We start from the raw sequence: 24,746 nt of genomic DNA, 5'->3' as shown, positions 1-24,746 counted from the left end.
GTAAATAAATGACGTCTGACGGCCCTGATATCTTCCTCTATATTTGAATTAAAATAAAGAAGTTAACATACAAATGGAGCTTGCTACCTAAACAAATGTGTCCATATTGAAATTTATGTTTCAACTGTTACGCTTAGCGTTAGTGAGATAGAAGACGGCATATTGTTTATTTCTATTAGGTATATTCTTTCCAAATGAGATATGAGCGAGATGCAAGACACGAAGCGTTAAAAAATCTAATAAATTTGCCTCAATTCTGTTCACGGTGCTTCCATCATTTGTATAAAAACTTCTAGAACAACTATAATCTTATTAGTCGACAAATATCAGCGCAATTCCTGTGATTATTTAATGTAATTTAAGGTTATTGAAACAAAACAGAGAGCTAAATTGGACCTTATGATAACAGCCACAAGTCACATGGATTTTAAGGAAATTTTCATTTTCTACATAATGTACAATTTACCATCATAATATTACTTATGTATTCTCGATCAAAGGACACATGCCCAGGATTTTTATAACAGCGTAGAAATATTGGGAACTCATAAATAATGTAATTATGGTAAAAATAGTTTAAAACAGTGTTACAAGAGTTTGCCTATTTCTTTAGCTCAGTTTTATGAATGTAACCAAAAATGTTTATTACTAAAGTTTGATTATTTCTAGAGTAACTCAACTAGTTAAGTTATTACACGGTATTTGGATGTAAAGGTGACTGAATACATGCTCATTAGTCGCATAAATATGAACAAATGCTGTAATCGAAAGTAGAGAATATTGATTTAAACATATTTAGCTACTCAATAAAACTACGAAACTATTGTGAGCTACAGTAAAAGTGTTTGTTTTTGCTCTACATATATATAAGCAAATACAAACCCTCTTAGTTCATAAAAACTGAATATAAGTACATTTTACTATTGCGAGTCTTTTTTCACTTTCTTTCTGGATGGAGAAAACAATTTGCAAGAAAGAGACGAAAGAGTTCAATAGCTAAAATGTGTAATATACAATTTTTATGAATGATTTATTTATTCATTACTTTATATAACAATATAATGAGCATGTATTGAAACCTAGTTATGTTAGCATAGATAAAGAACCATTGCTCTGAATCCTTTCCCTACTGCACCCATTGAATCGCGCCACTATACAGGTCAAAGGTTCAAGCCCTTATGTCGCTCCATCAACAGGGTCTTAAGTTCTTATCTTACCTGTGTAACAGGGCTATAAAGATCTATGAATACAATATTTTCCCAAGTTACACTAACATGAATTCGAACAGGTACAAAAGTATTTCCCATTACTTACTGTCTTCTATTTACCTCTCTATTCAAAAGAGAGATAAATTACAACATAAATCATTTATTTTTGGTAATTTTTTCTATGAGTCGGACCAAGACCACACGTGCACTCTAATATTATTGAAACCGAAAAAAATAATTTTATAACACATTTTAAGATTTAAATTAAACGCGGAGGATTAAATTAAAATTAATTCCATATTCTGTATTTTGTTCCTAACATCTTAAAATATCAAATATATCTTTAACTACTGTACTGTTTGTAGACAGTTAACATAGCAATATTACATACATTAGTATTTCTAAGTACGAAAAAAATTATATACGAATTTCAAATAGGAAAAATGAAAAAATAAATCGTTGACAACAGTAATCCAACGCGTTGTTAAATTTAGAAACGCATGGTTCACATCGAAAGTGAGAACAAAATAAAAAAAAAATGTTAATTCCCGCAAAATATCCAAATTCCCTATTAAGACAAATATTTAAACTAAATACAAATAAAAATGAAGTTTTAACTAATATGACTGCAAATTTTATAGTCACTATTTGATAGCATAAAATACCGTATGTACAAAAAAAAATAGTAATATTAATTGAGAACTCTTTTATGCTATACTCAATTCAATTATAATTTTCGACTCAGCCTTAGAAATAAAAATTAAACTTGTTTTACTTGTGTGTAATTTTAATTTTATGTACACAATCAATTCTCTCTGCCCGTCCTGTGAAGGAAGATGGCGTGAAGAGAATCACACTAAATGTTCGTCTTGATTTGCGACATCTTCGCGTTATTTGCGCTACGTATTTTGTTTTAAACTTGTTGATATGTTCACTATATGATATAAATATTGTAATTTTTCTAAACATGTTTGTTTCACAACAAATGCGGCATTAGTTTATCCGCGACCAAGTATACGAAATGTCATGTTAATACTCGATTAACATGATATTTCGTATATATACCATATAATGAAGATGTCATAATAAATGTAAAACAAAACCCGTGCAAAACATTAGACACCAATCAAATTGCACACGAGTAAAAACCTTTTTAATATTCTATTTCCACGTCTGTAACTCTTCAAAACCTAAGAAGTATATCTCAGGCTAATCAATATTGAGGAGACAACAGAAAGAACACATTGTTTTTATTTATAAAAAAAAATCCACAAAGTAACCGCAAACTGGCCGTTATGAAGCCTACACTATAAAATTTATACGGCACAAAACAAATAGGTATTGTATCATAATAACTATATATATGTAGCCGATTTTATTAATATTACATGTTACTCCAATCTCTATATTACACATCTAATATTATGACATACACGACAAAATTATATCTAAACTACAAAACAAAATGGAAAATGTTACCAAATGATAAACCCGTTTAATTCTATACAAATGTTACTTTAAACGTTCGTTGTCAACGACATCAACAAACTACATTTGGGGGTTTTCTTCATAACATTTATTTAACGACATTCCTGATATATAATGTCGTTCTTGATGTCATTATAATATATTATGATTGCTTTACGCTTTTATATATGTTTATTATTACACGTGTACAGCTGCGGTAACATGACAACATACAGCTGTCGTTGATGTCGTCAACAATAAACTACTATCCCTTTTATTCATAAAAAGCAAAACCTACAAATCCATTGTTTTGTCGCTTTTTCTCAAATGAACAATGCAGTTCATTAGACAAGGACAAAATAGTACAATGGATATATTAGTAGGACATTTAAAGTTTCTTATGAATAAGAGGGTATATGTATACTATTTTAATGATAGGACAGTACTTGTTAGTTTCTACAACGATAGAAAGGAAATGGAAATTTGTGCCACACATCAACATTTACAATTACGATTTATAAATTGGTAAAAACAAACAATCCCGTTGTGGAACGTCATAGTTTACTCTAACGGTGAAACAAAACAATTTGTCTATGACTCAAAGGAAACCTCACCCGACCACGGCAGCAGCTAAAATAGTACATTACACACGGCACATACTTGAAACATCTCCTAAGAGGGGCCTCCTCACTAAGACGATAACATTCCTAGTACGGATAGCCTCTTAAGCTCCGGCCATGTTTAGATTACCGCATCTCTATGGTCTACCATAGACACACACTACAATTATAGACTATTTTATTTTATGGTCATGGTCATAGCAGATTTTTATACAAAGCCGGCGATGATTTAAAATTAATGACAATCAACATAGACGAAGTGGTAGTTGCAACACAATTATCAAATAAAATTACAAGTACATCACCTCGTCGTTTCGCGACTATTTTTATGTACAAAAAATAGAGACAGTGTTGCCATCTTTTATAACAATTTAAAGTAATGTAACTGCAATTCCATTCGATTTGTACTACGAAAACGTATTCCGCTAGGTGAAACCAAATCGTACACTATTACTGGCCGAATATTTATCAATTTTCATCGTTTTTTAAAATAAAATTGCAATGTACATAGTAATAATAGTTATGTATTATATACTTAATATTTAATCAAATATAAAGGCGAAAACCTTTAATATCGAAAGTTAAACATATTTCAAAAACGTTTTATCAACAAACAACACTATGATATGATATTTTTTAAATTACAGTTGACAAAAAGTATATTTAGGTGGCAACACAACGAATTTAACGTCACTGTGACCATTACGGACATTTTAATTTGATCCTTACCGGCTCACAATAGTGTTCGATTCGGTCCAGCAATGCGAGACATTCAGTTGGCTCCGAAAGCGTCCGCAATTTCTGCTTGACAGCCGAACGTCTCCGAGCTGTCCGCGTGCTCCGGGTAGAACTCCCTGTATATTTTATCCAGCAGCGCTTGCCTGCAATGTAATAAGTAATCATCTGAACAATGTAGCCATTTATATTGATATTATAGGCATACACATCGAAGCAACGTACCCAAGATACTGGCAGCATTGCCTCTTTGAATGTCCATACTTAGGTTAAGGGCAAAGTAGCTAAAGTCGCGCTAAAATACTCATCAAAATCAATTTAGCTTCCGAGCTCCATGAGCCCGTGTCCACGGCAAACATTATTTATAGTACAAGGTGAGCAAACAATTGTGGTTAAGCGTAGTAAAAAGTTTCTGGAGAAACACACGATGGAGGATCGCCATTCATCCAGATGATCAGGAGGGTATTTTAGTTTATGACGGGTAGTGCGACGGTTAAATTCAGCAACTGGTTATAATACTGGGTTACAAACAATTCCTAAGAACACTCTTCGTAATATATGCGGTAGAAAATGCAGAGATCCAATGTCCCGCCACAAAGCCAATGGGATCTAGCCTTTCACAAAGACGTTGATTACTAATCATTCTGGCTGCTCGGTTCTGAATGCGGTCAAATAGAAGTAACTGGTATTATGGTGCTCCAGCGCAGAAATGAGGCCTGAAAGGGACCTTGTATAATAACTAACACCGCATACCTTTTTATAGTACTTCCAATGGCTATTACTAAGAAAAAAAGAGTTTAATGATTGTTTGCTAAAGATAATACGGTTTCAATTACAAGATTTCAATATCAATTTTCTGCCAAGAAATTCAAGTGATTCAAAATATAATTAGGGATTCTAAATTAGTTATGAAGAATTCATATCTGTTCGTCAATACCAGAAAATAGCTCAGCTATTTTAGGTATAAGTATAATTTTATAAAAATCTAGGAAGTCACCAAAACATTCGGGTAACTTAGAGTTATACAAATAAAAAAAAAAGATTTAAAAAAAAATGTTAAATAGGGCATAATTTTGTAGAATCAGCGGACGACTTCGCTTGGAAACAATCTTTATACGTAGTGAGAGGGATTGAGTTCTCGTACATACGTATCAAATAGCTTTGGAAGCAACAGAGTATTGTGTTCCTTGGAATCAACTAAAGACATTAATTGTTCGCATCACATACTTTTCACGTAGGACAAAGGGCCTCGCAAAGCCCTAAGCTTCGCAATGGGTAAGGCCGGCACTGCCCACGCAAACAAATTTTACAAAGTGTACCTCCGTCATTCACTTAAAGGCGGAGTAATATAGAATTAGGGAACGGTATACTGACTTGGCAGCGAGACCCCCGCCCGGCGGGAGACCGGGTATATTCTCTTGCATGAGTTGCTTCAGCACCCACGAGAAGTGACTCGAGGTGTCCTCGCGCTCGTCATTGCCCGCAGTCCTCTCGATCAGCGCTGTAACACAAAACAGGTTTCTTATAAGAGGCCATCTCTAGAATTCAACTTCTGTAATTTTTTGTGACGGGACTTTCAGTCGCAGACAGCTAATGGAAGAAGAGAGGAAAAGGGATAACTTAGACTACTTTTATTTTAGAAATTGATTTTATTTAATTCTATAAGTCATCATAATGCATAGTCAATCTTTATCTCCTTCTTTCCAATAATTTACAAATATGGATTATATTTTTGTACATGGATATAATACATTGTTTGCAATGTACCATGCGGGTTTCCCCTACAAACTACCGTAGCTAATTTGTCAATGATGAGCTAACTAAGTAATGTAGTACTGAATAATGAGCTAATTGACCTGACCTCATATTTATCTTATAAACATATATATCTTCAACTGGCGCCAAGAGCGCCAACGGTATATGTTAGCGCCGGCGGCTGTACCAATCCCTATTCATTTACTAAAAAATACTTATATATTTGATGGGAAAATTTAGGCAGTATATGACAGAGCGATGTTTGTGGCTGTCACTTACTTACGAGAGAAGTATATATAAAATTCTCGTGTATAATGTTAGTTACCATACACCTCCAAAACGGCTTGACCAAACTTATGAAATTTTATATGCATATTCAGTAGATCTGAGAGTCTGCTACTATTTTTCATACCCCTAAATGATAAGGGTTGTCCACCCCTAATATTTTTTGGTTATTTTTGGACAAATATTTCTTTTTTTATTTATAATGTGCCATTGCAAAATACCTACAACCCTAAATTTTCACCCTTCTATCACCAATCCCTACTTTTTAATAGCAATATTAGTACCTATATGGCAAAAGAATATTTGCCAGCAGCTAGTATATATGATATAACATCGAGGTAGGTAGGTGGAAGAGAATTGTTAGTACTCAGGTATGGCATACCTTGAGAAATTGTTGAGTTAAATTAATCCTTAGTGCTGTTTTTTTTTAAATGTAAATGTTAAACAATAATATTGTCCTTGTAATGTTAAACTTTCAGAGGGAGGGGACACCCTCAACATAGTGATGCAAATCGGCACGTACGATAGTAGATTGTGCCAGTGTACGTTTTATCTAACACGTAGGTAACGTAGTTGTTAATATATATAGTTTACTAGCTGTCCCGGTAAACGTTTATGCCTTAAAATAAAAATAAAAAATAGGGGTGGACTACCCCTAACATTTAGGGGGATGAAAAATAGATGTTGGCCGATTCTCAGACCTACTCAATACGCTCACAAAATTTCATGAGAATCGGTCAAGCCGTTTCGGAGGAGTATGGTAACAAAAACTGTGACACGAGAATTTTATGAGATGTAATTAGTCTAAGGTATAGTAATTCAAGATGTAACAGTTAATACACAAGTTACACCCTACTGTGTGTGTTTACTCTCACCACCGCTCCTGTCATCACAATGTACTAATAACACCATTGCACCAATTCATGGTGAATTTACCACGTGTTACAATTTGCTCGTCCTATCATCCTCCACTGGTGCCCCGCCAGCGTAAACCGTTAGCGCAGACGGGAATAAGATAAGAAAAAACTTGCCGTAAATGACAGGGCGGTGTCTGCGGGTGCCACTCACGGCTTCAATATATATATGTATGATATTACATCGAGGTAGGTATAGCGGCAAGGTCGTGACGAGTTCGAAGGTCATATTGTATCAGTGACGTTTAGGACTGATACATGATTATTACAACACGTTATCGGTAGGTCATCTGTAATCATTCTATATAACTAGCTTTGCCTGCGGTTTCACCGTGAACTTTATAGGCTACTAGCTGTACCTTGACCAAATAAAGAAAAGTATTCACTAATCTAACCCAAGGCAATACGAAAATATTTTCATCGTTCTAACTTCAAAAATTACGAGTTTACATACAAAATTCAAAATATCTTTATTCATGTAGATCCATTACAAACTCTTATGATATGTCAAATCTACCGTCAGTTCGGAATGATTTCGAGATAAGAAGAATTGAAATACAAATTTTTATCCCCTATTTTATATTACCCCCTTAAGGGACCCATTAAGTTTCAAGTTACTATCTTTAAAAATTCCTTTACTCCAATACAACCCTTCATCTCACTTTTCAACCCCTTATAACCCTTTTTCTTTATTTATATTCAAACAATAGCCTAAAATATTCAAGCTATAATGTTCAAGCTTCTAGCTTTAAAAATGACAATAATTCCATATAAACTTTTATCTCCCCTTCAGCTACTTTTTAATGGGAAAAAATAGTTGTAAGGGGTTGCCCCCTTGCAGCTCTTTTTCCCATTAAAAAGTAGCTGTCCTTTCCCAGGATTATCTGTGTACCAAAAGTTCAATAAAATCGGTTCAGTAGTTTTGGCGTCAAAGCACGACAGACAGACAGAGTTACCTTCGAATTACTAATATATTAAGGATTGTGTGAGCATCTGTATGACGCACAGGAAGCAAGCGTCGCGGTCTCGGCTCGTGTCGAGTTACAAACTGTGCCTTTACACGGAAAGAACATAATAACTAATTAATACTACCAGTTCATATTCCGTGGGAAGATCTAATATTTCAAGATAAAGAATATCATAACAATAGAATATTATAAATGCGGAAGTTTGTAAGTATGTATGTAAATACATACATAATATACATAGAAAGCACGCAGACCGATACTAACAATCACACGTTAATGTCTGTTACTCTTTCACGCAAAAACTACTGAACAGATTTATATGACTTCACAGTAATATAGCTTATCAGAATAACACATACGCAAAGTTCATGCGAGTGAAATCACGGGCAAAACTAGTCTTACATAAAACTAGCTGACACGCGCAACTCCGTCTGCATCGCACTGGACAGTTATCATTATGTTTTGCCCAATTTACGCAATATCTTTTAAATTATAGACTGTGTTATTCTGATGTCTGAAGCTATATTCATGTAAAGTTTCATCAAAATCCGTTTAGTATTTTTTTGCGTGAAAGAGCAATAAACATCCATCCAGCCATCCATACTCACATACCTTCGCGTTTATAATATTAGTAAGCTTCTCGTGTCACAGAGTTAGCTGCCATCCCTCCCCGAAATGGATTAAACGATTTTAATGAAATTTTAAATGTATACTCGATACTTATGAAATTAGGTTGTTACCTACTTTTTATACCCCTAAGTGATAAGGGTGGCAAGGCCCACCACAAAAGATATTATTTTTTGACAATTTTTTTTATTATGTTGCATTATAAAATATATACACACCTAAATTTATATCTTTCTACCACCAACTATTACTTTTTAATAGAAATATTAATTTATACAGCAAAATAACGTTTGCCGGGTCATCTAGCATATAAAACTCTGATGTAAGTCGCATTCGGACAACCTTATAACCTTATAACGATCAGCAACATAAAATAAGTATATTTAACTACTTTCACCCAAACAAACCAAGGATTGCTTTGCAAGAGAATAAAAAAAAAGTGATTAATACACCATTAAGTGAATCTCTAGAGATTAATATTGACACACACGTATAAACTACATATTTTTAAATGTAATGAGGTTCAGGCCATCGTAATTTATAGGATCGAAATTACGACGGCCTGAGCCGAGGTTCGAACCCCTAGCGGTGCCCTCAGACTAAAATCGTATCCATCAGGCGGGAGTTGGCCTTCTGCCGCTCCATAAGTCTATCCGCGGGTTTGGAGTGCCATCTGCACTTGCCCCTATCGTCCGGTGAAGCTGTAAAGGCCAGCTGCGGCCAACAGCATTAGAGTAGTCCGAAAAAAAACTGGAATGGAAAACATGCCGGTGGCTCACCTGATAGTAAGTGGCACCTATCGGCTATATGCATGAACAGCACAGCCATTACGTCTTCCTATAACGTCAGTAGTAACTCTCATGCGTTGCCACTCCGGAGTACTAAGGTAACATACCTCCTTACCCTGTAATTTGTCTGCCATATCTCACCGTCTAACCGAAATACATCTTACAAAGCAAACTGATTGACTGAATAGGATTGATGAAATAGGCGAAGCCGGGGGGAAAGAGGATTGTTATTAATTTGGACTGATGATCTCATTGCTAGCATTGTACCTTGTCAGATTGACCTCCACGCGGTTCCCCCTGGAAATTATCGTGATAAATTACTGGTGAATTTGTCACGATGGGCTAACTGACCTGACCTCATGCTCATCTTATCATCCTTCACTGGTGCGCCGCCAGCGTAAACCTTAGCGCAGGCGGGTGCATCATTCCACTATCATCCATTAAAAAAAAGTAGGCGAAGCCTACAGAATCGCCTTTTTTGCGCCCCGACTTCGCACACCAGTATGTATATTATACATATAAAACTTCCTCTTGAATCAGTCTGTGTTGCTAAAAACTGCATTAAAATCGGTTGCATAGTTTTAAAGATCTAAACGAACAGACAGCGGAAGCGACTTCATTTTATACCACGGAATGTATATAACATATTATAGATTCAGTAACTGATTCTGAACTGGTTTAAGATTTTGCTATACTTCTGTTATGATATACCTACGTAGCTACAATATTTTTTCCTCGCCCGTTATCTGCTAACCCAATTAATGCTTTAAATACAATCTTAGTGTAGGCATGTAAATACAATTCAATATAATTGATAAACATACCTATTGTATAATCAAGTTACCGCTCGGCAGGCGCCATTGTTATGTTATTGTGATAGCAACTCATTAATTGTATAAACTATTCGCAGACTATAGATAAAATATATAGATAAGAAATAGGATTATTACGTTTGCATGCATGTTATATGGCTTCATATCTTATAGCGGCGACAACTCTGAATGCACGCATACATGGGCGGAAAACCGTATAGCGCGCACGTTCATTGCTTTAACCCCTTATAATAAAAAAAAAGTTTTTCTTTTTTATAACTATAGGGCAAAGGTATATCTGAGGTCCAGGACTAAAGCAATGAAACGATGCAGTTATAGTTTCAAACATAATTTAATCAGCAAAATGGTTAACAAACTTGCTTTTTAGTTATAAAAATTTCGCTTACAAATTAGTAAGTTGTAAAGACGAGAAATTTTAAATTTTAGGGGGACAATGTTAGTAAATTCATTTTAAAGTTAATATCACAAACGTTAGATTCACAAAATTCCAATTATTCAAATACATTTTTTAAGTACGAGTCTAATAAAACAGTGCTCAATAATTTAGTACCTCCATTTCGACCAGAAGCATTCTTTTTTTTTATTATGACTGCAAATCTTAAGAAATTGACGCATGCCGTTGCAACGAGTAAATAAATTAACACTATATATAACCGAACTACTTGCAAGCTATAACCGTTAAAATATTATTAATTACTTCTTATTGATCAAATAAATAATAAAATAATGTGTGTAACAAATAATAAAATACTGCATTGTCATGCAGCTTTATTTCTTTTATTATCGTTATAAATTGGTCGTTTATTACATATTCTGCATTCTTTAATTAACATTCATTTGTTCAATTCCATTCATGCATACGATCGACTCACTTTATACATGGTCGGAGGGCATTATGCGTAAAATATCATACAATCTTAACTATACATACTTAAGCGATTAAAAATTATAACATGTTGTAATATATTAGTTTTATATCTAAATATATATAGATGAAATTGTTATCACCTCACTAATTCACCCTTTAATATATTGAGCACCATTTTGACTAGACCTTATTTATTAAAACAATAAAAATAAATATTTACTACATATATATTTACATGTTCTGTTACGTACATTCATTTTAATGTATCAATTTAATAAACTATCCACACACTAAGTAAACAGATTTATATAACTATATTAACAAATTAGAACATAATAAATAAAATATACCAACAAAGTGTCTTTTGGTTTTAATTAAAACTTGACTTTTTCATGCTCTGCATAAATGTACTTGGTAAATAAAAGTATATAAACATATAATATATTATTATTAACATATCGTGTGAATAATACGTATTGAAATCACATTTAGACAATTATTGCTTATATCCATTTAAGTATACGATAAAAATCCCTACAATTATGGTGGTAAACTATTAATCCATTCGACTAGAGCCAAAATGTTACATGTATACCTATAAATCAGGTTGTGGTAACTAAGTAACGAAAAATCTCCTACGGAAAGTACACACTCTATCCTGAGGAGATAAAAACCATCGGTCCAAAGAATAATCTACAGTTCATGTCCCTCACATGCCTAGGAAGTGAACTCTAAAAAAATGGCAAGCACAATAGATCTACGCAGGTCGCAGTGTTACAGTCTCTTTATCACTGAGTAGCCCAAACCCCTAAAATAAAAACTAAGTAACTAAGTAATTTGGCCTCAAGGAATAAATATATTACGGATTGTAAAAGTAATAACTTACTATATTATGGCCCATATCAAAGGTTATGGGGGGATAGGATTGGACAAAGTGACAAGTGTTGTGACAAGGACTTGACTTGAAGGGGTCACAAGCATGTCGTGTAAAAAAAATATGAATTCTAGAACCTCATCCTTTTAGGAAATGCTTTATATTTTTTAATTAATGATTTTAAATTTAACGTATGATTATAGTACGGTGTATTGTTTGCGGTGGCGGGGCACCACTAAAGGATGATAGGATGAACATGAGGTCAGGTCAGTCCATCGAGACAGATGGACCCCCCATTTGTGTCGATGTGGGTGGGGCGCTACTAAATAACATTTGGCACATGTATAGAGCATATCATGGATTAATACATACTAAAACTTATTACAAACTAGTGGAGTGTTGCATCTCTTTCTCACAAATGAAGAAAATAGCTTGAAGGAAGAGAACAAAACAATTCCATTGCTAAAATACCTTAGTAAACGTTTCAATAAAGGGAAAAGGGAGAACTTTTTTTTTTATTCTTTTGTACAAAAAATAACAACGTAGTGATTTAATGGTTGATGGCATTCTCTACCATACAACTGTCGCGCTAATCAGAGATAATAAGTGTAAGCTTGTGGAAATCATGTGACTTATTGAAATTTTTGTATAATAGCTAGCTATTACCCGTGACTACGTCTGCTTTTTTATTTGAAAGATAGGTTATATTCCACCAATACAACGAATTGTATACCTTCATATTAAATTTCATTTAGTTCCGTTCAGTCGTGAAAGACGAACAAACCAACAGACAAACTTTGGCGTTAATAAATATGAATTATATTGTCATCTTGTGATTTATAATATAATTGTAAGTTTGTTTATACTATGTTAAATGTTAGATCCAAACATAAGTCTAGCACACAGTGAGAAATAAAAGATGGCAGATAACGTTTATCAAACTGCTGCTATCATGTAAATATATACTATTATATATAAGTCACAGACGTACAGGCAAATAACTCTGATAAGTAAATTATCATATTATTAATATTAATATTTGTCAAATATATAAATTTAATATTAACATTAATTTAAATTTACAGGCTCGAAAAGTAGCTGAATATATAACTATGTATTTATTCCGTAGAACAATGTAACCTATTGTTAAATAAATAAATAAAAAAGATGTAGATATAATGATATTGTAAAATATTTTTTGAAATTACAGTTTTACTTTTTTTTTAAATGGTACGTCCATGTGTCTCAAGGCTCAAGACATAGGTACATCTTTATAAACTGTACACTATTCCTAGACCGCAAGCCAGCAATAGAGAGCAATGAGACCAATTTCCGGTTGAAAACTTTTGTAATAGTTAAGGTAATTGTATTACAAAGCCTAATAAGTCGTCTATTAAGCAGTAACAAACTTATTAAACTTTAAAGTTAAGTTGTTAAGTAGTGGATTAACTTAATTTAATTTAATTTTATTCCTATTTTTGTTAAAAAAAAATAAGGTGCGAGAGTCTTGCTTCTCAATCTACACTCAGAACCGCAGCTGACTTTCACTAGACTTTATGATACAACTATCTCAACCATTGTAGAATGAAATGATTGACAAAATTGGGCCCTGACTTGAGTGTACAAACGTTAAACCATAGTAATACAGTATATATATTATACCGTAGTGTAACTACATGTACTCGATTCAACAATCGTACATATATAACTATGGTAAGGCTTCGCTTGATTTTCCACTGCTCACCTCAATACAACGTGACCTCTTTAATAATTATCTTTCTTTTACGTCAGGAAAATCTCAGTCCCATTGGCATAGGAACCGATGGGGACTGTCGAATTCTTACCCGCTAAAACCCTGACGGCTATTCCTCGAATCATATCGCCCAGGCCATGGGAACGCTTACGCATTCGCCCAATATTCAACAATTATCTAGCAAAATTTTTCTCTACTCAATTTTATTTGACAGGGGTACAAAGTTTTTAATTTTGTTAATTGAAATATACCTATATTACTTTCTGATAATGATTTTTAAATCGATTTCGTATTATTTGAGTTTAATTAACTATACCTAGTAGTTTCGCAGTAACAAGTCATCAGATTTCAATAAGAGGGGCACACGATCTTCTATTGTAAAAATGCATAAACTCCGTTCTGGACATTACCCATCTATTTACAAAACTGTGAAGTATGTACAATAGAGGATGATATCATTTGCTGATGAAATGTGTCAGGAACGAGAGTCTACGACATAGAACAACGTCAGACCATAAAATAAACATATTCGATGTAGGCGCCATTCAAAATGTTTGAGCTGATCCTTCAAATAGTGCAATAAAGGCAATTTGCTCACTGGTGAAGTGATATAGTTACTAGTTTTAAGATACAATAGCACTGGCATGTACTTTTAGTTCGTACAAGTCCCTAAATTACAAAGAAAAAGAGTAATCAGATAGAATTACGATTTGGTATGTAAAGATTATAAAATATGCTTCCGTTTTGTTTTTTAATCTATTAAAAGTCAGGTATATTTGGATCAACAGACGATAGCGCTACAGATTTTGTATATTAAGTAAACTCAATTCCAATAAGTAGATTATAAGATATAAAATTTATTAATATATAATAATAAATACAGTACTAGTATTTATCTGCCACACCTACATTACACAATAATTATCAGGAAAAACGATAATATAAATCCATTTGTCGTAAAAAAATATTAAATAATGACATGAAATATCAGTGGACTATAATATAAACAGAATTAATGGTATTTTCTAATTTCTTTCTAATAGTCCATACTAATATTATATATGGGAAAGTTAGTCTGTCTGTTTACAGTCCAAATTACATTTTACGTAAAGATACAAGACATGAAGAGGACGGAAATATGCCACCTCTTATCTTAAAAAAAGCAGACGAATTCACAGATAATAGCTAGTACACAATAGACATAGAGTCTGTCTTGATTGACCAGTCAGACTTATGAATACAGATGCCTACATTCTATAGTCACCGAACCCGCGACCATATGAAAAGGAATCCGGTAAACCGGTACACCATCAGGGTTAATGAGACTAATCACTAATTCTGATGATGTTTATTCTGATCATATTAATTAAAAATATTATTGTAACTACGGCTCGAAGCATCGCCAATGATGTACGAGTATTAATACGCAGGGCACGCGCCAAAAGTAGTCTTGCGCGTATAGTGACGTTTTACTACTAGTTCGGTAGTTTAGTTCGTTCGCTCTCGACTTGAGTCAGAGAAAGCAAGTTGACCAATCAATCTTACAAATGTTTCCGCATATATATTCTTCTTTTATTTATTTATTTAAACTTTAATACATAAATAAAGGTCCACATTACTGACCTTACACCTCCAGACGGGGAATACGATTGTTAGTAATGTGGACTAATGAACCCATTGCTAGCAACGTTCTGTCTGATTGACGCCAGACAGCGTAAACTGCAGGCTGTCAAAAAAACTCATTGCAACGTTTTTTCCCAATCAATCATAGGGAACACACATATTCATTATTCTAAATGAATGATGAATCTCTCTTACAATACTTTTAGTGTTCTATCAGACGAACTAGCGTACTAAACAGCAGCAGAACTAGATTGCTGGGAGCGCTCTTATGAACTAGTTCGTTCTCGAACTACACGATCCTAGCCAAAAGTGTACGTACATACCAGTGGATGATACGTACAGTGATCGACTTATCATTGACAATAATAAATATTACGTCACCTTTATATTTTTAACCATTTAAGTATTTATTCAGTTCATGTATTGTCGATTCTAAATTCCATTGTAGTTAATATGGGAAAATCCTATAAAAACCACTTCTATTAATTAGACATTTTAGAATTATGTAAATTAATAATAAACAAAATAATTAGGAGTGTAATAATATAAGCATTAATAATTTCATATTCTATACATACTATAAAACGAATTCCTGTATGTTAGCAATGATCTAAAAAACTACTGAACGCGGTTCATGCGGTTTTTGCCTATCAATAGAGTAATTCCCAAGACTTAGGATTTATAATGCGTTAAGATTTTATGTAAGTTTGTATATCTACATAGTATAGATAATGAGTTGCTCACCCCGACTTTGTATGGGGCAATATATACGATGAGTATAGTAGAATATTATAAAGCTGATTTTTAACGCGAAAATCTCAGGAACTACTAGGTCGGATTTAAAAATTCTTTCAGCTCTTAATATACTATTTATAGAGGAAGAACATAAGCTATATAACATCACGCTACGATCAATGATAGTGGAGCTGCAATGACAAACTCAGATGAAGTAGTGCGGGTCAGTGTTATTTAAATTGTAAGTATAATAAATTTCACACAGTTTTTTTTACTATTCCAATGCAGTTGGCCGCAGATGGCCTTTACAACTTCACTGAAAGATGGCAGGAGTGCAGATGGCACTCCAAACCCGCGGAAAGACTTATGGAGCGGCTGAAGACCAACTCCTGCCTGAGGGCATTGCTAGGAGTTGCAAGTGGTCGTCGTAATTTCGATCCCGTTTGAATTTGGATGGGGGATCGATCGGAGGGGATAACTTTAGTATGACAACCCGAAATGCAGCAGTATAGCGGACTGACTTAACTTCCTATGGTCGAGAGTTTCGTTACAACATAATTTAAACAATTTATATTCATGAGTACGTCTATTTATTTTAATTTAGGTAGCTCTCTCTCTCACTAGTCCATCTAAGATTACAGTCGAGACTATATACATATATATATTCTGACTTTATATTTTATGAGGTTATTTTCACACACTTTTTTTTATAACTCTGTATAAATATAATATTAAGTCAAATTAAAAAAATATATTGCCTATTTGATTATATTTTCTTGTTCTGTCTTTCCTAATTCTATGTTGATTTTGAGTAGATATTTAAGAATCACAATTAATATCCAATTTTTTAATACTATCGATATGCTGCTGGTTTTTTCAATGTGAATTTTATTTGCATTTAGGGTATAATATCGTGTAGATTGTGGTTAACAGAGAACGATAAGGGAAGAGAATGTGAAAATTCGACTAGTATTAATATTAACAAAGTTACATTATATTGTAAGTAGTATTGGTTTTAATTCTATATTTATGATCATATTAATATACGAAAAATGATAACTGGGAGGTATTTTATGTCTCTTTTAATAATAAAAATTTATACATAATAAAGCTGGTAACAAGGGGAAGTAATTTGGTGATGTGGAATTAGACTTATTAATATTATATTGTAATTTTAATTGAAATACTTAACAATTTTGTACTTACTGTTTTAAATACAAATATACATTTATAATGTTATTTTTAAGTACAACATTATAGAAATAATGTAATCATTGAAATCAATTTGTTCAGAATCAGCTGTACTGTTCAATTTGGAATGAACAAATTAGCTCTGGGATTTATTTTAGGTTCACTAATCATAAGGTACCGACCCAAATACAATCAAATAATTAAAACATATTAATGTTATAGTTAAAATAAATATTAATATATTTTTTTTTAAATATGGTATAGTACGGGAGAAAGGGATTGTTAGTAATGTGTACTAATGATCCCATTGCTAGCAATGTACCATGTCAGGTTGCCCTCCACGCGGTTCCCCCTGGAAACCATCGTGATAAATTCTTGGTGAATTTGTCACGATGGGCTAACAGACCTGACCTCATGCTCATCTTATCATCCTCCACTGGTGCCCCGCCAGCGTAAACCATTAGCGCAGGCGGGTGCTCCATTCCATTATCACCCATAAAAAAAAATGGTATAGTATCCGATAAATATCATTATGCTGTTGACTGAATATTATATATACTGTACATAGTAATAGATACCCAATTCTTCCTCACATTCAGAATACCCAATTCACAATTGCTGATTTGTATCAAAGTACAAGAATTTCATATTAATACAGACAGAAAATTTCACCTTGACAAATAATGTACACAAGTGTAGTAGAGAATTTGTTATGCTAATACATTTTACAAACTGAAAACGTAATGAAAATTATGAATGAGTTTGGTCTAACATTGAAATATTTTTTTTAATAGTATATGAACTTGGTATTGTCAGTAATCTCATTATGAGTACAAAAAAATATACTAATTGATATTTTATTTCCATTTAAAAAATATATTACTATTAAGCCTATAGAATCTATATTGTTATTTTTTTCCTATCTTATTTAACTCTCCCTGACGGTAACTTTGATATATTATAAGAGTCTGTAATATATTTTATTAAAGATTATTGTAAAGACTTATTGTTAAAATATGTACTTGATTTGGAATGTGTCATTGTTTTATATAGATATGTTTTGTTTACACAATTCCGCATATAATTACATTATATAATATTATATAATGACACGAAAAGAAATGGGAGTGGTAACCAATTGTATGCTTATTTTTATTTAAATATCTGTATATTGATTGGATTTGAGAGCTCAAGTTTGACAGAATTATTAAACAAGAATATTATTAATTATTACTGGAATTCATAGTAATCAATCTTGTATTAACAGCACAATGATTTACATTACAAATCAATATTAATAATATTTATAATATGACATTTTGATAGTGTGTATATATATACACTGAAAAAATATTTGAAAAACCTGGTGGTCAATAAGCAAGTACAAAAAAATTATAAGGAGACAAACTGGAGACAATGTCTTAAAGACTAACTGTAAGGCATTAAATATTGATAGAATTCTGGAATTAATTTAAATTTCATATTCGTACTAAAAGCAGACGTGTCAGTACATACTACAATGCACGGACATTATGTTACATTTAAAAGGAGCTAGGCTGAAATATTAAATATTAATATACATACATAACTCTTCTACACGTGTGTTTCTCACCTAACTACCTACCACCTAAACGGCTGGACAAAATTTTGTGTGTGGCGGGTATTAACAGGAAAAGAAGGGCTGAAGATCGTGCCTTGGGAGAGGCCTATGTCCAGCAGTAGACTGAAGATTATTATAGCATTATATAATATTTAAAAAAAAGCGCTCCACTCGTATAATACGGCCGGTTAATAGGTCATAAATATTTTCTGTCGAACTGTCAGCAGTCAAATGCATCATGCAATTTCGAATCAAGTAGTTGTTAAGTTGGTTATTTAATCAAAGTTGTTAATATATCTAAATTGTTTTTCGAATTAGTATACCTACACTTTCCATAGTTAACCTTGTATTTTTATGAAGACAATTATAATAGGATACAAAATAGACGGTCACTATATTATATGGAAGACGACTAGTTAAAACTGGGTTTAACGACTAATAAAGGACAGAGGTAAGGTTTTTATGCATTTTCTAAAGTAGTACTACTACTTAATAAATCCTGAAAATTTATTAATTATAATAATAATAAATTTTCATAATTTATTCATATTCATTCATTTTAAATTATAATAATAAGAATTCAGAAAATTCTGAAATTCTGAAGACAGCCACAATCAATTGTTTATGATAAAAATATATATATCACAGTACATCCAGTGTACCTACTTTATAAATATAAGTAAACTATGGTCATCACATCATGATGAGTTCATACTACATACAATGTACTCCTTAATCCGTTTCTCTATACTTGGCACATACAATAAACAAGCTTGGTATATCTTATCTATATAACATTGTATAAAATTAACTTTTAACAAGAATAAAAGATTAATTATTGTTTTCTGCTTATTGAAGACGTTCAAAGTTTGACAAACAAAGACACTTTCATGCATTTCTGTACACTATACCGTAATACAACACCTACAGTTTGCTTATAATAGAAAGTATTACATATGAATATGATGTTTATAAAAGCAGAGGAAGGCCGAATAAGAGATGGATGGACTGTGTGAAAGATGTTATGGCAAGAAAGGGAGTGAATAACGAGATGACTGCGAACAGGGATGAATGGAAGAGAAAAATATATTACGCCGACCCCAATCGAATAGGATAAGAAAGAAGCAGATAATGATGATTTTGCTTAACATAAAATTATAGTACAATATAAATATAACAAATTATTAAAATAGCTATATTGTTTACTAAACGTGCCAAGTATAAAAAAAACAGCACATTGCACTAAAGATTCATGTATTACCAATTAGGTAAAAGACTTAGAAAGATAGATTACGTATTACCACTGAAACCGGAATATACGCTTTTTAATTGTAGAAGTATGTAAGAGTTTGTAAGGTGGTATCAAAAATTTTGCCTACTGAATTTGGTACTTATATAATACCTTGATTGGTCATTAATAATAATCTAAAGCTCCCCATACACGGAGCGATATAGTCATTCAATCGAGTAAATAAGGTTATAAAATTAGATACCTTAACGTCATACACATAGGATCTCTAATACGACTTCATCAATAGATCTTTATAAGATCTTTTTGATACAAGCACGTTATGCCTCCTATAAATACTTCCATCTCTGTCGCACAAACGGCGGCAGTACTTAATCGCATACGGACTTCTTTACGATAAATAATCGCTCTGTGTATGGGAACTTAACCGCGAGCGTCATAAGTCCCGCCGCGGCTGTTTTCTAACGAGCCATTACGTCTATCCGTCTGTGTTGTGTACCTATCCCTATGTTTGTGTGAGCAGGCATGCAATAGTGAATGATAGCAACCTGTAAGCCTTTGTCGGAGCGTCTCGTCCAGCTCGCGGTCAGCGCGCTGCGCCTCGGCACTGGGTTTAGGCGCCGCTGGGAACACCACCAGTACGATGCTCATGTTGTCTTTGCTACCCTGTAGAATTATAATAGTTTAGTATTTAAAAAATATAACTATCTAAATAAATTCTTGTTTATACTTATTTAAACCATCATCAGTGTACAAATAGTCCTGACTCCCAATTTAGTGAGAGCCGTATATTTATATAATTATAGCTTGAACGTAACAAATATACCGCAATGTATAATAAATAATAATTTATAATATAATTATATTAAGTACACTTATTGTATTGCCGTAGTGTCACATTACTTCATTTTATTTCGATTTGTCTGCTTTCTGTCTTTTACAGTTTTAGCCTGTAATTATACACATTACCTACTTACTACTTACCTATGGCGATATTACCTCTCCGAGATACTTAATACCGTTTAATTAGGGCACATACGTTACGTTAACGGCTACCTGGTCTATATCTGGCAAACGTATATTCATATTATAAATGCGAAATTCTTCCCATAATAAAGTTGCATGATACCATAGATAACAGTAGTAATGCTTTAATGGGGACCTTAGATATCTGTTTCGATGAACACTTAAACCTGTATAACATATATTATTTTTAAAAATTGATAAATACTGTCGAGTTTAATTCGTCTTTTATATAATTTATATTTTATACAATTACTGGCTGTTCCGGCAAACGTTGTTTTGCCATATAAATTAATAACGCTATAAAAAAATAGCGGTTGGTAATAGAAGGGTGAAAATTTAGGGTTGTTAAGTACTTTTAAGTAATGACATATAATAAAAAAATTTGCCCAAAAAAATAAAAAAATAATGTTAGGGGTGGACAACACTTATCACTTAGGGGTATGAAAAATAGATAGTAGCTCATTCTCAGACCTACTGAATGTGCATATAAAATTTCATAAAAATCAGTCAAGCCGTTTCAGAGCAGTATGGTAACTAACATTGTGACAGAAGAATTTTATATATAAGATATGAATATTGTGATATTCATATTTAATTTATTTGAAAAAGTATGTAACAACTTATTAAGGATCTCCATATGGCGTGACATGTCTAGCAATGCAACACCAAATGAAATTATTAATCAATACTGTTCATCATCAAACACATAAAATTCTAAAGTTGTAGTAAAAATATATTAGTTACAGTACATATACAAACTTGATAACATACATTTCATAATTAAATATAGTTTTCTTCAAGCAGTGCAACATTTGTTTTCAACATTCAGTGTGGCCTTTCAATAATTAGCAAGTGAGACATGAAACTGCAAATACACTGAACTAAATGTATTGGACATTTAAGTGAAATGATATGTTCATATATACTTACTATACATGAGAAGAATGTTATAGATGAAAAGGCTTATTTTAGGGTCTCTTAAAACATAGAGATATGCATGAAAGTGAATAGTTCTCTCCTTTTTATAACTAATATCATTCTTCAGACTGTGATTATAATCTATACATCTATACATATAAATATAATTGGAGTGGAGTTGGAGTTTGTAATATTGAAATAACCGTTTCTTACTACATGCATATGCATATAAATACGGTACATACACCAAAAAGCCACCTTTTACAATTTTTGTCTGTCTGTCTGCCTGTCTGTTGGTTCTGGCTAATCTCTGATATGGCTGGATTTTGACGAAACTTGTTTTGGCAGGTAGCTGATGTAGTAAGGAGTAACTTGGGCTTCTTTTATTATAGAAAATTAAAGTTAAATTCCACACAGACAAAGTCACGGGAACAGCTAGTAGTTTATAAAAATATTAATAACTTTAGAGTTAATTTTATTTTATATTTGTTGGATTGTTAATATATTATAATTGAAAAATGACCTATAAACTAAGTATAACATATGTTATATTTAGTTTATAGGTCATTTAAATCATGATAAATTTGTAAATATTGTTATCATGCTCATATCATCCTGTTGCCCAAATGGTAGGATTTTATGGATGATATGGATTTATGGATGAAATGGTGCACTCGCTACACCATTTCATTATCATCCATAAAAAAAAATAGTACTGAATTACATATGCATACTTCAAACAGTGCACCAACAAGAGAACTAAACTCTATGTTGTATAATATATAGTTTATATAACATAAACAACATTGTAGTTTAGTTCTGTAACAGTACATTATCATATTTACATCATTGTATAAAGTAGGTAACAAATGCATAGGTACAAATGTGATATCATTTTCATTAATTTGAAGTATGATAATGAAGGTTTCTTCAACATGCTTCTGTAGGAAGGTAATGAATACCATTTGTTTATAATGTTATGTATAATGTTTACCTATTATATAAAATAGTTTGTAGCGATAAGACTGCCTGTTGTTATTACATTTATACCGTTTCCTTATTATATTTCTTCGATGTACACAAAAAAAGAGTTTATTATTATCACAAGTTATATACTAATTGCAATTGTCTCCTCCACAAAATAACATCTGTAGTATTGTTTATAAATCATCTAAAATCATTTTTAAGATAAAAAGGATTATAAAAGAATTTTAAGACTTTCAGTAAGTTTTTATCTACTCTTTATCAATATTTAGTGAGAATTAATCAGGTACTACCAGGTACCACCAATTTAAGGATGTGATTGCAATGCCATACAGCAACATCTATATGGATATCTGTGGCACTAAGGACAGGTTCATAGAATATGACTAAAAAATTGAATGCAATATGATCTGGCACCATCACTTACCTTATAGAGACAAGTGTCGATGACCTGATTTGTTACAGCCACAAGGTCATCTGTGAGTTGCAGTAATGAGTGTACATATGCACACAATGCCTCGTTACTCATCACATCCCACACTCCATCACAAGCCAGCACTAAGAACTCGTCTTCTGCCTCAGAACGTTCATGCACTGACACCTCAGGCTCCGGTGATACTAATTGCTCACACGGACCACGGTCTTGGACCTTCTTGTACTCATAATCTCCTAGTGCCCTAGACACAGCTAAGCTACCGTTCACACGTTGGATCATGACTGAACCACCCGCCTGGACTATGCGCGACTTCTCAGAGGGCAACTCCGGTTTATGGTCTCGGGTTGCGAAAATCGGTACACCATTTCTAGCCAGCACCGCTCGGGAGTCGCCGCAGTTCGCTATATATATCTGCTTCGGCGACACGAATGCGCAGACTGCCGTCGAACCAGACTTCTCCTCGCCGTTGCACAGCTCCGGCAACTCCCGCATCTTCTTATCCAAGTCGAGAAACCCGGCGCGGATAGCTTCCGCTATCTCTTCACGCCGGAACTCGTCCGTTTGAAGGATACACTCTAAAAGATTCTCCGCGCAATGTGCTGACACCCGCGCACCCGCATGCCCGTCAAACACGGCAAAATACGACCAGTCCGATAATGTACCATTCAAAGTAAGCTGCGCGTGATGCGCGTCTTCCATCTCCACTCGCCAACCTTGCATCGACGCCACGCCATAGCGAAGACCGTTCCCTTCCCCGGTCTCATTGTATTTTTTAGTTTCGGGCTTATTTAAAAACGCCCCCATGCTGAGTCTTCAATATTTAACCTGTTAATCACACATAGTTTCCATACCATCAGGCACATAAACTAATCTCGCCAACGATAACGTAAAAGGGAAGCAAAAGCATCATTGGAAAATGATACGATCTCACGGATGGATCACGTCACTCCTATGTTACACTGATGGCTGCGATGCCTCGGTTTTCGAGATATTGTTCCAAGTGAGTCTGCTTAGGTTAATTATTTACGCGATGGTGTAACGTAAATTTCTATGACAAATTGTAGTCTTTTAGGATCGTAAAACGAAAAAGCAACTCAAAAGAATGAATGGCGGACATAAATAGTAATTGTCTATGATTTCATTTTTTAAGTTAAATTTATTGAAAATTGTCTATGATTAGAATTTTGGTTATGGAATTTGGAACATAATGATTATTTGCTCGATATTTAAAAGTACTATTGTACTAAGAATCTATGTTTACATATATTTAATTTTCTCTTTTTCCACTT

At 33.2% G+C, this 24,746-nt stretch overlaps 1 protein-coding gene across 1 annotated transcript; it reads right to left on the bottom strand.

Annotated features, from left to right (window-relative positions):
- Positions 1 to 511: 511 nt before the first annotated feature.
- Positions 512 to 24,564, bottom strand: LOC131845725 (protein phosphatase 1B). Its single transcript, XM_059194817.1, has 4 exons — positions 23,449 to 24,564; positions 20,642 to 20,759; positions 5,405 to 5,531; positions 512 to 4,176 (listed from the first exon to the last, which is right to left on the bottom strand). Exons 1-4 carry the CDS (start codon positions 24,259 to 24,261, stop codon positions 4,068 to 4,070), a joined length of 1,167 nt encoding a protein of 388 aa, XP_059050800.1. The 5' UTR covers positions 24,262 to 24,564; the 3' UTR covers positions 512 to 4,067.
- Positions 24,565 to 24,746: the final 182 nt, after the last annotated feature.

This window comes from Achroia grisella, unplaced genomic scaffold (assembly GCF_030625045.1).
Source record: "Achroia grisella isolate CSIRO2021 unplaced genomic scaffold, CSIRO_AGI_Agris_v1 utg483, whole genome shotgun sequence".
Taxonomy (NCBI): domain Eukaryota; kingdom Metazoa; phylum Arthropoda; class Insecta; order Lepidoptera; family Pyralidae; genus Achroia; species Achroia grisella.
The sequence above is the reverse complement of the archived record's forward strand: the minus strand, read 5'-3'. Positions and strand labels throughout refer to the sequence as shown.